General features: G+C 40.2%; 1 protein-coding gene across 5 annotated transcripts in view; it reads right to left on the bottom strand.

Annotated features, from left to right (window-relative positions):
* The window catches only part of BICD1 (BICD cargo adaptor 1), a 190941-nt gene that overhangs the window by 21652 nt on the left and 154871 nt on the right, over window positions 1-14418 (bottom strand). For 2 of the 5 annotated variants that reach the window (XM_056341108.1, XM_056341113.1), the window contains exons 7-8: window positions 6300-6617; window positions 5131-5321 (exon numbers count right to left, since the gene is read on the bottom strand). In XM_056341108.1, coding sequence (XP_056197083.1) covers window positions 5131-5321; window positions 6300-6617 — 509 coding nt within the window. Of the gene's footprint in view, window positions 1-5130; window positions 5322-6299; window positions 6618-14418 lie in introns of those variants that run through there. The other 3 variants (XM_056341112.1, XM_056341109.1, XM_056341111.1) reach the window with 2 other exon arrangements.

Consider the following 14418-nt stretch of genomic DNA (forward strand, 5'->3'; position numbering starts at 1 on the left):
GATATGCAGGCTCACCTCTGCAGCCAGCCTCTGCTGTGGAGAGTAGTGTCAGCCTGAGCATCCCTCGATCATTTTCCCAACCCCATCATCCAAAAGGGCAGGGTAAAGACAGCTTCATTTCCTATCAAGAGTTTCTACCCCTAATATTCCTTTTGACCATGTTTTTCCATATCTTCATGCTTCCTAAACAAGATGAAGAAGCAAGGAAGAGGAGCCAAAGCCAAGAATCTTGCCCCACATGGTAAATTCCACTTTAACATTATTTTAAGAAAAACATACAAGGAACATGAGCTTCTGATTACACAGAGAATAACCTTTTACAGAATATTTCTGAAAATTATATCCTAAACACTGCCCCTTGAAAAAGTTCAAAATCCAGAAAGAAAAAACTAAACCAGGAACACTCTACTCAGCAGACCTTCTGCCCCTTGTGTTAAAATGTGTTTGTACTACGTCCAATAGATCAATGCATTCCCAGGTTTCTAACCTATTACAGTTGAAACCACTTCCAGTGTAAAGGGCAATTAGTAAAGACAACTCTTAAGCAATTCCCTTTGAGTCTCAGCTTACAGACTTAATTGGAAGACTTCTTAGGACCTCTGCATTGGGGTGATTGACTTTTTTTCATTATTATTTTCCTTGTTAGCTTCTACTTACAGATGTTGATTAGCTCTTGGAGACACTATTAGGGTCACTCTATAGAAATTTCCTTTGGGATAGAATTTCTGTAAATTAAGGTAAATTTTATGGTAAGAATGCAAGCCAACAAACAAAAGCTAGTTGTTGGTATCATATTGTTATTCATATTTGATTTGCCTGTAAGCATAGAGCCACAGCAGAAATTAATCTTGGATTACTTCTATATTGACAGTATTAACTACATAGTCTTAATTATGTGTGACAGGTGGTGAGCTTAGTGCTTGAGCAGTTGCTGCACTATTATATGGCATTTTTTATCCTGTCTTTCCATATCAGTCTCACCTTGTGAGAATTAAATGCCATTCTGTAAATCAGTCTTGAAAGACACATGAAAAGCAAGAAAACTTTCAGGTTTAATGTGCTTTCAGAAATGAGCAACTCCACAAAATTACTTGATTTTGCTACAGTCTTTCTTTTTACAAGTTTTAGAAGAACAATTTTATGAAATGGACTTGTAACAATGAAGAACAATAAAATCTAAACCCTACAAAACAAAAACTTGGGACTGGAGTAAACTAGCATAATTCTGCTGAAACCTGTGGGGCTAGTCTGGTTGTGTCAACTAAACATCCAACCTCAGCTGGACCTTGAGTTTGAGAGAAATGTATCACATTTTAAGGCTACTTTCCTTTTTCTATTTTAATAAAGTGAAATATATGACTGTACAGAATTCTCTAGAAGGGAAAGGATTGCTTATTATGATCTTATGATCTGATTTCCTTGGAAACACAAAATACTTCACTATTCAAAGTGTTTTCCTGTGCAGGATTTTAAATACTGAAATCTGCCTGGTGATACCTTACAAGCATAACAATAGGGAAAAGAAGCATCTACCACAGTTTGTTTGGGGTGCACTCCAATGAAGGAGAGACTCTCAGGTGGGCTGTTGTTGACTCTGTTTAAGGGAGAATGCTGCAGCCATTAGTTGTTCTCCATCTCATAAGCCTGTTGGGAAACCTTTTTCTTCAGGTGCATCATCCCTGCAAGAATCTTAATTGATTTAATTTTAAGTTAAAATCACAGAACTTTATATTCAACTTTTAGAATTTCCATGCTCAAATAAACAGAGAGAAAAAAGTGGTATCAGGGCACCCACAACAGACTTTTTCTGTCATGGTCTTTCCCTGAAGAAGTCAAGATAAGCATATTTTGTATTTGGGACTGTGGGATATTAAGAGGCATCTGTTGACTTCGTCTTCAAGGAGTTTGAATGGAACTGCAATGGAAATGTCACTTCTAATACAGTGTTACACACTGTCAAATCCAGCCTTAGGCTTTCTACATGCCCTGAATTTTCATGTAGTTATGAACACAGTCATGTGCAAATGTGGGCTGGAACTGTGCTGGGCACATACTGGCTGCTTCTGTCTATCAGAAGAATAAAGACTTTAAAGTGTAAAAATAAATGTTAATAACAGAAGTAAAGAAGAAACACACAGCAAAGCTAAGTGCACACTATTATCTAGGAGAAATAACCAAGTGGCATTTTCAGCCACTGCAGTTAGGAGCTATTAGTTCAATTAGAAAGCCCAGATAAAGTCATACTGCCACAGTTTATGTTGGAGGGACATGCGTGCTGATTTAAAGCTGAGGGCAGTCAAAGGGAGACCAAGCAGGAAACTACAATCTATTTCTTGAGAGGTCTTCGGTTCAGCTGGTCTTCACCCCTGAGTCTTCACCAGAGTCTTCCTCTGAAGAAGGCAGGCAAAAGCAGTCCCAGCTTTCCCTCTGCTAGGTAGCCAGCAGCAGTCAAAGCCAGAGCTGGAGCACAGTGAAGGCAGACCCTTCTGCCAAGCACCAAGTCCAGAAGGAGATGCAAGAGAAAGACAGGCACAGCTGGCCTCTGCATGAGGCAAGGGAGCCTGCCTGGCTTCTCCCTCTATCAACTTGAGTTATTTAGGCTCCTGGCCTCCATGAAATGCATTACCAGCCTCCCAGTCCCCACCACACTGGGACCCAATGAAAGGACAGGAAAGACCACACATCATATGGATGAAATATTCAGATAAAGGAAACAGTTCACAAAATTTAAAAGAAAAAACAAACCCAAAACCTGATCCCATTTAATTTAGGCTTAATCGTTCTTACCCCACTACTGAGGACACAGCCTCAAGCCAAGCTATACTCTGCTCCACGGTGTTTGGGTTTGTGTGCTGCTCTTGCAACCCCCAGATGAAGAAGCACGTGTGGGTGGCTACACTTCTTGCTGGCTTGCTTGACTGCCTAAATCATCTGAGAACAGAAACTCTTTCTGATACAAGGCTTTTAAACATTCCCTATAAAACCCTTCACTGTTTCTTACTTTCAGGAAGCAGATAATTAGACAGAAGGTAAAAAATCCTAGTTGGTGCATCGTTCCTTTGATCTGCTAACAGTAAGAAATCTTCCAGAAACTGGTAAGAACAATGCTGAAAAAGCCCTACCTAATCCTCAATCTGGTTCTAGCACAGACCCTGCTAATACTGGAATCTGAGTGCTCAGAAATATCTCTGGTTTGAGCTGGTCGGTCTCACAGGCTGAGACTAAGGCCGTGTGATAGCATAAAATTCTGACAAATGCATTCAGAAAGCTGGGACTGTTGTAGATTCATAAGGACAACTGTAACATAAGTCATTAATACTGTCTCAAGACCCTTACATTCTGAATATGTAGAGATGTACCTAAAGTATACCAGACAAGACTGCAGGCAGACATTATTTGCTGGACAATTCTACTTTTTAGGCTGCTTCACCCTTTGGCCTCTGTTACTGGAAAAAGTGAGCGACTGCGTCAGAGTTTCTCAGTCTGTGTTGAGAATGATGATATCTCATGGGATATCAGATGGTGGTCCACAAAAATAGTGAAAATAGAAAAAAAATATTAATGCATGAAGACAGGATACAGAGTCCCAGATTCAAAGATCACATATTTCATCATTTACTAACAATTTTACAATACACTTAAGTTGTGTTTCCCTATCTGTTGAGCATAGTTCTTTTTTTAATCATTACTTCTTCCAACCACTAGACTGCATTTATATACAGTCAGGATTCTTCACAGAAAGGTCATCCAGGCCTGGCACTTTTGTAAATTGTACATGGGAAGTACAATTACATTTAGAAGAGTCTAGTAAATTGTACTTTAGAAGATTGCCATTTTTGGGCCTAGATCCTCACATTTCCAAATTACGTAGGCGAGTTTGGCTATACAGCAAATGGAAAATCCAGTTCTTTAAAGAAATTTAAGTGTCCATCAGAAAGAAAATGATCCTTATTCTGTTATAGGACAAAGTAGAAAGAATGTAAGAGACATTGCCAGTGTTTAGGAAACAGACTCCTGTTGATGGAGTAGAAAATGAACATGCGGTCTTCCATTGCCAACAACAAAAAAAAAAAAAGGAACTGCTGAAAGTTCAGTACTTTACACATTTTAAAGCCTTTGCTTCTTTCCCTCTCCCTGCCTTTTCCTCCCCAGGAGCCAACTCTTTTAATTTTACTGCAACATTCCTTAGGAAAATGTCTTGTTTAGACTCTCTGCAGTTTTACACTTGTCCTCTGAGTGGGTGTTATTTGCATGGCACTACTCAAAGGCGGCCTGCGATATTGCTGGCACTGAGAGATATAGCATACTATTGGGTATTGCTTAGCTTTCCAGAACAAATATCTGCTTCAGCAGAAACCACTTTATAGGCCTTAGCTTTTATATTTTCTACTTACATTTTTTGTGCATAACAAATTTCAAAACAAAGAATGAAAAAAATCACCACCAGACAAGAGTGTGCCCATTTAAAGGCTAAAGGTTCTGCTCAGACACAGAAAAAAAATAATTATCAACTTGTCTGTCAGGAGAAGAAAGATGTCACAACCTTTGAAATTGCATTCCAGTTTGCATTTCCTTTCTATGCTTGTTTGAAGCAGATGCTACATTTTGGCAGGAAACAAAGAGCAAAAGCTTCCTGCAAAGATAAACCTCATGACTCAATCTATATAAACTAAATCTCTCTGAGTTTAACATTACCCTTTAGAAAAACCTGATTGAATGCTCCAGGGTGAGCAGAAGACGGATGCTGCATAAGCTCCTGCACATTGCCAATCACTCCCTTGCTGGTCCTCACGCATCTGACTCCTCTGTCCCATTGGGTTCGTGACTTCCATGGGGACTCCAACACAACCACCAGACTAAGCACACCCAGGCACAGGGGTGCAGCTTCTGTGGATGACAGCAGGACTGCACCCACCTATACCACAGCAGGACTTTCCCCTACTGCATCTGGAACCAGTTTGGGCCGCTGCCAGCAGAATGTCATCTCCTGCTACAGGTGATACAGAAGGAGACATTTTGCTTTTCAGGTCTCAAAAATATGCCCAAATTAGATTGCATTTGCAGTGCTGGGAGGGTTCCCTGCTCTGCTAAACACTCAGCACCACATGCACCCAAGGAAAAAATGTTTACCTGGTGTGGCCACGGTTAACCTTTTTTCCTTGCTGAGACGGTGCCCATGGATGAATTCACTCATGGAAGGGGAGCCCCTCAGAAGATATGATTCTGTGGAGGCAGGATGAGGGGGGGCTCTTAATAATTTCTGGAGGTAGGTCCCTGAAGTCCTGGGATGGCTCTGATCACAAAGGGAAGGTGAGAATAGTCTTGCAGGAGATCCAAGAAAAATACATATGGAAACAAAAGAGTTTTACTTTAATTACCTTTCAAAGCCTCATGAATGACAACATCATGTTAATGTGCTTAACAGGTAAAAATCAACTAGCGTTGCCACCCCATGTCATTTCCACAGCAGGGCACCTTGCCTGCATTGGAAATCCTGGTGCGTATTAGGGGAGGAGGAAATGAGGCTGAGTTATATCCCAGCATCCTGGAGTCAACATGTACAAGGCTCCCTGAATGTGCTCTTGTTTTTGCATTGTGACTAGAGCATATAAGAAAAGGGAATGGTTATGTAGGACTTCTCTAACAGAGAGTCCCCTTCACCTTCAGAACTGTGGAGGTCCCCACATCTATAGAGCTTTGGCAGGGCAGTCACAAGACAAGATGAGAACTCACTGCTTGAACAGCAAAATATTTGCATCAGGTTATGAATGGCAGCCATCCCCCTTCAAAAAGTTGCTTGCTCCCATGTAGAAAAACTGATCTGAGTGAACACATCCCATATTCTTTTCACACTGATGAAGAAAAAGTGAGCATCAGCGCTTAACAGATAGATGTAGATTTGTTTGTGTTAAGCACTGAAATGCTCGTAGAGCACAACCCTTTTTTTATTTCAGATGCTCGTTATGGAAAACCTTAAGGAAAACTTAAGGAAAATGTCATAAAGAAAATACATTCACACTGATATTAAAGACATACAAGATGCACTGAGACACTGACAGAATATAGTTCAAAACACTGCATTAAGGAGGAGGAAATAACAGTGAGTAGGTGGATCAGAACCACATGTTGCCAGGCTTTGAATTTCTTATTCATATCCTCCCCACCTCCTCCCCAGTCGAAGTACGGAGGAAAAAAAAATTAAAAAAAAAAGAAAATAATTATAATGTTTACAATTCAGTGAACAACTTTAATTAAAGTCTGGCCACTGCACTGTACTGTAAAGATCACTGCATGCATACCTTTTCCTCTGAGTGCCACTGCTGACCAGTAAGTTTGGTTGCTGTGGGCCCTGACTATGCAGGAGGAAAGTGTCTATGCTTGGCACGGTGGCTGATGCCTCCTCACTTACTTTAGGGCTGCCGATCTTGCTCTTTCCAAGCTTGCCTTTGCTGCGTCTGGACTGCTCATGGTCGAACTCTAAATCCTCCAGTCGCTGGGTAAGGGCAAGTTTTTGCTGGATAGCCATGCGCAACAGAGAGTTCAGGGTCTTCTTCTCATCCTCCGCAGCTGCAAGCTGCCTCTGCATCTCATCCAGCTGTGTGACGTACTCATCACACCTGGGAAAACAAACAAGGCAGAAATCTGGGGAATTGATCCAAGAACCAACCCTACTGGTGATCACATTCCTGGGCTGCAGTTACAGGGGCAGATTCAGGTCCAAGTTTTTGCCAAACATAATCCTGAAAGCAGACAGCCTAATTCTTCCTTTCCCACTTTGAATAGATTTGGACTTGGATCTGAATGCCAACATTTCCTATTCAGCAGGAGAACCTGTATCTATAATATCAGATTAGTCTGTGTCAAAGTAATAGGCTTCTAATGCAGATGAGCAATCAGAGAGGGGTGTGGGATTATCTCCAGGCTAGACCACAAATAGCAATTCTGGGTGCTGGTTCTGCTAGTAACTCACCATGGATAAGGATGTCTACTAATTGATAAGACTATCTGCCATTAGACAGTAATATCCACTTCAGCAAAACATTACAAAAAATGATGATGAAAAAGACTGCAAGTACTCGGAACACCTGAACCATCAGATTTTGTGAAATGAGAATCCCTCAGTTGTTTGCCATTGTTAACTGAATAAAGAGGTACCATTCCAGAAACTCCACACCTGGAAGTTATTTCACATTTACTGTTAATTAATTGTTACATCTCTTGGAGGTGTGCTCAGGTATTCATTGCTACAGTTACCTGCTCCTTCTTAACCCTCAACCTCTTCTATCTGCAAGAAGAATTGTATCTTTCTCACTTGCTTTAGATCTCTCAGATTTTGAAATAAAACCCCCTTTCTCATGATTTTGTTAGCATTTAAGACTGAATTCAGTTTAGTTCTGCTTTAAACAATGATTTCTACAGTGAGCAGGAAGAGCAAGGCGTTTCAGAATGGCCTTTATCACTTAAATGGAATAGCTTCAGTTTGTTAACAACAGACCATTTATTCAGTAAGAACCAAGAGTGATAAATGCATACCGGTAGTGTATGATTCGCAGATAGCAGTACTGTCTGACCATTGGACATTTATGGCAACATCCAAGACTTTTTCATGTTAAATGCAGCTTTCACCAAATCTCTTCCCCATCTGAATAAATCTATATAGCTTTGCTGTGTAATTACAGCAGGGTAATTGATGAGGATTTAACTTTACCAATATCACTCACAGAAAACAAGCATAGAAAATAATTTTAGTTTTCCTTCTTATAATATGTGATGCAATAAACTGTCAAATTATTGCAAACTGAGGGATGAAACTAATTTCTCCAAAACTAACTTTCTCTTTGGGAAACAGAAATACTTGAAAATTCATAGTTATTCTTCACACATGAACACTCACATATATATATTGCACTCTCCTTTTGAGTAATTCAGGTGCTGGAAGAAAAATTACGAAGTCAGACATAGTTTCATGTACAGTTTCAGTATTATCATTCTTCTGCAGGACCTTAATAAGCATGACTGTCTATTCAAGCCTTGAGGAAGAGCGATATTTCTGAAACACTGGTTGGCTTAAAGCCAACTTGCACACCTATTTCTGCTCCAAGCCATGAGATGTCTATTGATGCTTTAGCCAGTTTCTTTGACAGAGACATTAGAATGACATCAGCATTCTGGAGATTAAATTAAATTAATTTGAAATAGGAATTAGTATAATGCCTGTGTTATGAGAGTTTTAAAGACTCATTCTTGCAACCAGATGGATCCTGTATCCAACTCTTATTCTCTGCTGCTTTCTAGGAGACATCTTTTTTTTCCAAATACATTTTCTGTTAGAAATTTTAAACAGTAACACCTGCAGCAACACCTGTAGCACAGTGCTGCCAGGAATGAACAGACTTGCTTCAGTATGCCAGTAAGCCAATTCTGGTTTTGGAAAAAGACTGGGTTTCCTCAGGCCCCAGGATGTGTTCTTGCTATTTAGGCAACTGCTTTGTAAAACAGTGTAACTGAGCACTTAAGAGACATAAGCTCCATGAAGGTGGGTATTACTAAAGCAGACTTAGACAAAACTGCTTTTCGCTACCTGCTACAAACTATAACAAAGCTGGCCCTAGGAACGTGGATATACTACACGCTGTTAGCTGGCCTTATACTTGAGACAAGAACAAATCTTGTTAATACATTTTCCTACTGTTCTGGTTAATTATATGCCCTTCCTAGAAGCCTCCCCATAACTGCTAACCCACATTTTCGGCAGTTCACTGCAGTGTTTTGTGGTTCCAGTCATCTGACCTCCACCATGACTCGAAGTTTCCCATTAATTTTCACAAACACATGGTCCATTGTCTCTGTGTTTTGTTGCTCAAGCATGGTGATTTTTTTGTTGAGAAATAGTGTTCAGAAAGGTTAAACCTAAATCGGTTAAGTAAACGCCATAATTAACTTCAGAAACTGCTGAATTAGCAGCCTCAGATCTCCTTGAATCTGCAGCAGTGAAGGTTATTCCATGTAGTGGGAGGCAGCTACTGCTTGCAGCCACGGCATTTCCCTTCACTGAAATATTCCCTGCTACATGCAAGTGTGGGATTAAGAGAGAAGTGTTGCCGATTAAAAAAGAAAAATGCATTACACTCACCCAAATTGCCTTTTGCCTACACATTTTACAAATGTTTGTGAAGTCTCACAGTATGCCAAAGAAGAAAAAGGTTAAGAGCTCCTAAGAGAGATAACCTGACACAGCACAAACCGTTGTGGACTGAGCAGGGCTCCAGGATGCATCAGGGTTCCACGAGGGTCTCTCAGAAGTACTCACACAGTAGTGAATAACGGAAGTTAGGTTATGTCCTGCTGAGTCAGCTCTTTCCAAATTTGTCTCTTGCCCCAGGACAGGTGTAAGCTGCCAGTAACTATTAAATAAACAGCACCCTTATCTTGCTGTCTGCTGGTCTACTTAATGCCAGAGCAAAAGTCAAGATTTCATCTCTTTCTCATTTCTCTTGTCTCAGTAAGGAAGCAGATAGACAGACAAGCCCACTTATTTTGTATTAACTGATCCAATAAGCTTATATAGGAGTTTAAGGGAATTCTAGTTCCATCTGTCTCTCTCATCTAGGAAGGCAAACCAAATACCGAGTCAGGTTTATGCATAATTTAGGTAACATAAATCATAGCAGATCTTGAGCTAAAACCCAGTCATGCTGACAGTGACAGGCTCCTGCTCTAGCCATATAAACATAATTCTCTTCTGCTCATAAACGTTTTCTCATCTAGGATAGATCCAGGACCTGTCTGCACTTCCTAGTCCATCTCTTCAGTACACGTTTTTCATTAAATATAAATCATAAGAAAACGTTTTGATGGACGGCGAATAAAATCAATGCATGCAGCGTCAGGACTTTGGCAATATCACTAGTAATATTTCCTCTCTCCTTTTGAGTATCTCTGTTGAGGCTGGGAAAGCAAGCAAGTAGATGGACTCAGTGAAATTAGCTGCCTGAATCCCTTTAGGATCCTGCTTTAAAAGTATGTTCTCTCCTTTAGCACAAGACTTCCCTTCTTTTCCCGGACAACTCCTATTCTAGACTGGAAAACTAATGTTTTAAAGAATTTATTTTTCATTTGCCCTCTAGATGAGTGCTGGCCACCTGTCTCACTGCCTGACACTCTCACAGCTCCTGCCATGGGTCAGCAGCTCAGGGTTGGAGTGAGGGGCAATGACAGGCCGAACAGAAAAGGCTCTCACCATTTTTTTAGTTTTTCTGGTAGTTTACCAGTTTTTTACCAGTTTTTCTGGTAGTTTATTACTACCAGAAGCAGCCCAGGGCAAAACAAGCAGGCTAAAGGCAGGAGCTGCAAATCTGATGGGCAGCACATGGCCCTGGCATCAAACAGGAACTTCAAATCTGCTCTGCCAACACCATGCATCCCACAGGAAAGGTTTTATATGCTGCTGCTTTCTTTTTTAAGAGAGATCTTTGGGGAAAAGGGAGCTTGAACTGTATTGAGGACATATTCTTGACAGGTCTGTAGTAAATTCAGAAAGGAATCATAAGGCTAATGAATAGGTAAGAAAAAAGCTGTAGAGATCAGAACCACAGAGATTTTGGATTGGGAAAAAAAAATAGTCCCAGAAGGAAAAAGAGCAAAAGTAGAGATGCAAGCAGAATGGATGGACTTTTGAGTGGAAGGAGAGAAGAACTGAAGAAAGAGCTTAAGGATTGGAAAGATACACAAATGTAAGGGGAAAACACAGAAAAAGGATGGCTCCTGCTTTCTGTATAGGGGAGATTTGGAGAAAAGTGTTTTTGCTGTTCAGTCCAGAAACAGGTGTGCTGTGTTGTCCTTATAACATGGCATGACCTTTATCTGGTGCATTTGAGGAACAAACTGTGCAGTTCAGCACCAGAATGAACAACCATTTGGGGACCAAATGAACAGAAAAGAATGGTTTATGAAAGAGAAAGCATATTGCTCTATCAAACAGTACATGAAATAATTTTCAGGTCTATAACATAGCTCTACTATCAGCAGAATGTTCTCCCTACAGTACAAATTCAGGAGTAAGTACCATGTGATGCAGGATAACCATGGAAACCATTGTTTTATTCAACAGAAGACTAAGCAATTGCTTTTTTATGCTGAAGGTTGCTATTGCACCTAATGTTACTGCATGGAGAATCTTACAGTCTTGTATTTTCAAACAGATTTCTCTTCAACAGACATCTAGAGTATATCAGCTCTCTGTCGTTTAAATAACTGCTGTTCCAAATGGACTATTCAGAATGAGTCAATGATTTGAACATTTAGGAAGACTGATTTAATTATAAAGGCCATTATATTCCAGGGAAGGAAGGAAAAGGAATATTTTACAACAGAAAAATCAATAGGAGCACACTGATGCACAAGACCTTGCAGTGAATGACTTTTTATAACTGTGCTCAGGTAATACTAGGCAAAACTTATGACCTCAAGGGCAGAAATACATTCCATAGTCCATGTACTGACTTTTTAATCACTACAGAATGGAGTTTACCAACAACAGTAGATGCTTCAGGTGGGTGTGATGATGCATCTCACCCCCTTCTCTGGGCTCCTCTACGATCTCAGGAATCCCCATTGGGCCTTGGCATTTGAGTAATGAGTTGGGCAGTTAAGCACCCCTTCACCGTACCAGCAATTCTTGAATGACTAAGTGGGGAATGGTTCTACCTGTACCAGGAACTCCTGTTGCCTGGCAAAGGTGAAAACAAAAATGATGATCAGTCACCCTCTGACAGCCCTGGGACATTCATGACCTAAATTGTAGCCTGAGTGAAATGGTACCATAGTCACTGAAAAATGACCAACTCAGATTACGTCCAGGATGGAATTTTACAGATGACTGAAATCAATCATCTCCAACTCTATAAACAGTGGTCTTAAGTGAGACCCTTTGAGTTCTCCTGGACCGCAGCAGGCTGCGATCAGTATCTCTCTCTGAGGGGAGAGCTCACAAACTGCCAAGTTTGCAATACTAAGGGGACCATCACCGAAAGCTGACGACAGAGCCTGGGCTGATACCCCTGCTCCTCAGGGCTCAACTCTTCGCCTGTTGAGAAATGCAGAGGCATTCAGCATGAATATTTCACTAAACTTGAGGAGAACTTTTAATAGGTATACAACTTTGTACATTTGTACATATATAGCTATACACCTGCCCCTTTGTGTGCTTGTGTATGTGTGAATTGATTTAGATACCTCATAACCAGTACAGTATAAGTGTTATTATTTCAGATCCATAATTAAATCAGTTACATTTGCAGTGAATCCTGTTGATTCACTTTGTAAATGTTAATTGATGAGTAAGTGCTGCTAAAATCTTGTGATCAACCTTAAACTGTGAAGAAACCTTCATTCTCTACATACATATATCTCTATATATGTTGTCCTAAGTCTGAGACTAGGATTGGACCCAGCTGCTCTGAGCTCTATCAAGAGTTTAGAAAGCAAAGGGGTCCACTCTGAACCTTGTGACTCAATGGGAGGGTCTCCCTTGCTCTTTTACGTCTTTGGTCCCTGTGTAAACCATTGCAGCACAATTCTAACTTGATTTTAATTTGATTTTTCTTTTTGTGTATCATCCATATAATAATTGACCATTGTCATCAAACTTTGAAGTTGCACTCCCACAAATTCATATTAAAACTATTTCCGTTAATACCTTTGATGGTAATTCTTTAAGCGACCCTAAACCACTCATTTGCGACAGCGGGGTTTATCTCTACTAACGTTAGACATTTACAAAGAGGAAATCTGTAACTCAGCAAGGCACACTGATTCCCTTTATAGTTCATAGAAGAAAACAGAAGCTTCATTGCATCCTACACACAAGACATCTAGAAAAGATACCTAGATGAATGTCCTTACTTAAGCCTAATTCTCAAAGACAAGATGCTGCTGTCTCCCACCAGCTTTAGGACATGCCTTAAACTCAGCCCAAGTGTGCACTCAGGATGCCCAAATAGGATAAGGAGCATTCAATACACCAACAACGTAGCATTCCCTTTAAGTAACAACTTCTAAATCTTTGCAAACTGCTTTTACCTTGTAGGTTCATGATTTATGCTCCACACAAGACCCTTGTTTGCTTTATGCTCATGATGCCACTCCTCTCCTCTGGAGTTAGTAGCCTTCCAGATAGTCTTATAGAGTTAGTACATTCATGCATCTCCTAGAGGAATTAGCTTGCAAGTAAAGTTCAACACATGAATTTCTAATACACACACACAACTTTCCTTTCTTGAAGAAAGTGTTTAGATACCAATGAAATCAATGGAGCTACCTTGGTTCACACCACCTGCTGAGTTGGTTCTTCATTTCCATTATGGCACTACATGTACTCTTCTGACGATGAACCTATGATGAATTTGTACACAGCACCAAGGTTATGGCCTGTAAATGTCCCTTCTCGTTCCTTCCCACCTCTCCCAGCTACTGCTGCCACTGTCATTAAGCAACAAAGGGCATTAGAAGCCTGGAAGAGGTTAAGATGGCACCTATATACTGCAGGGAGCACTAGGCAGACTTTGGCATGAAGCACAAAGTCATCTTTTTACTTATAGACTCAAGCACAAGCAAGAAATCTGCATTGTGTTTGACCATAAGGGGTGGTGGGTGGTGGAAAGCCTTGATATAACAGAATAATTTCCTGAGGATACTAATTTCCTTGCATATTTGGGATTTAAGAATTTATTGATGAAAGTGTTGGATCTTTAAAGAAATTATTTTTAGATAATCTTTTAAAACACAGCTAAACCCAAAAGCTCTTCTGAAGAAGGTGTGGGTGAAGGAAAGATGAGAGATGATTAATTACTGTTCTGCCAGGAGGAACTATGTTAGAGAAGATAAGTGAAACTTTTATCCTGTGAAGGAGAAGATAATAAATTGAATCTCACAGTGGGAGAAAATAAGAACTCATGTTGGAATGGGAAATTGCAATGGCCTCACAATTATTAGTGCTGGATTACAGCATGAGCTGGTTGATGAAATAGATTTTACTAGTGGTAAGTAATAAATCTCACAATAATGAAAACATGGGATTCCGAAGATCATCATTAACCATGTGATAGCTTTACATGACAGAATCTCTGCGTACTTCTGAATGCAAAGATCAGTCACATAAATCTACTTTTTGATTTCCACTTTAAAAAGTCCTATAAATGCAAATACACTGCAGGCATACATTGGCATTTATACTTTGCTCAAGGTTGTATTGACATTGCTATTTTCCAGCTTTATTTTCCAAGACATGCATCTCAGTAGCACTTGAAAGCTTGCGGGTTTTGCACAGTGTGCACTCTAAGACTTGTTCACCTTCATCCAGCAAACCTCCGACCTTGCAGAAAATAATTTCTGTCTCTCCTCCTAAACACCCAACATACA

This window comes from Falco biarmicus, chromosome 5, assembly GCF_023638135.1.
Source record: "Falco biarmicus isolate bFalBia1 chromosome 5, bFalBia1.pri, whole genome shotgun sequence".
NCBI lineage: Eukaryota > Metazoa > Chordata > Aves > Falconiformes > Falconidae > Falco > Falco biarmicus.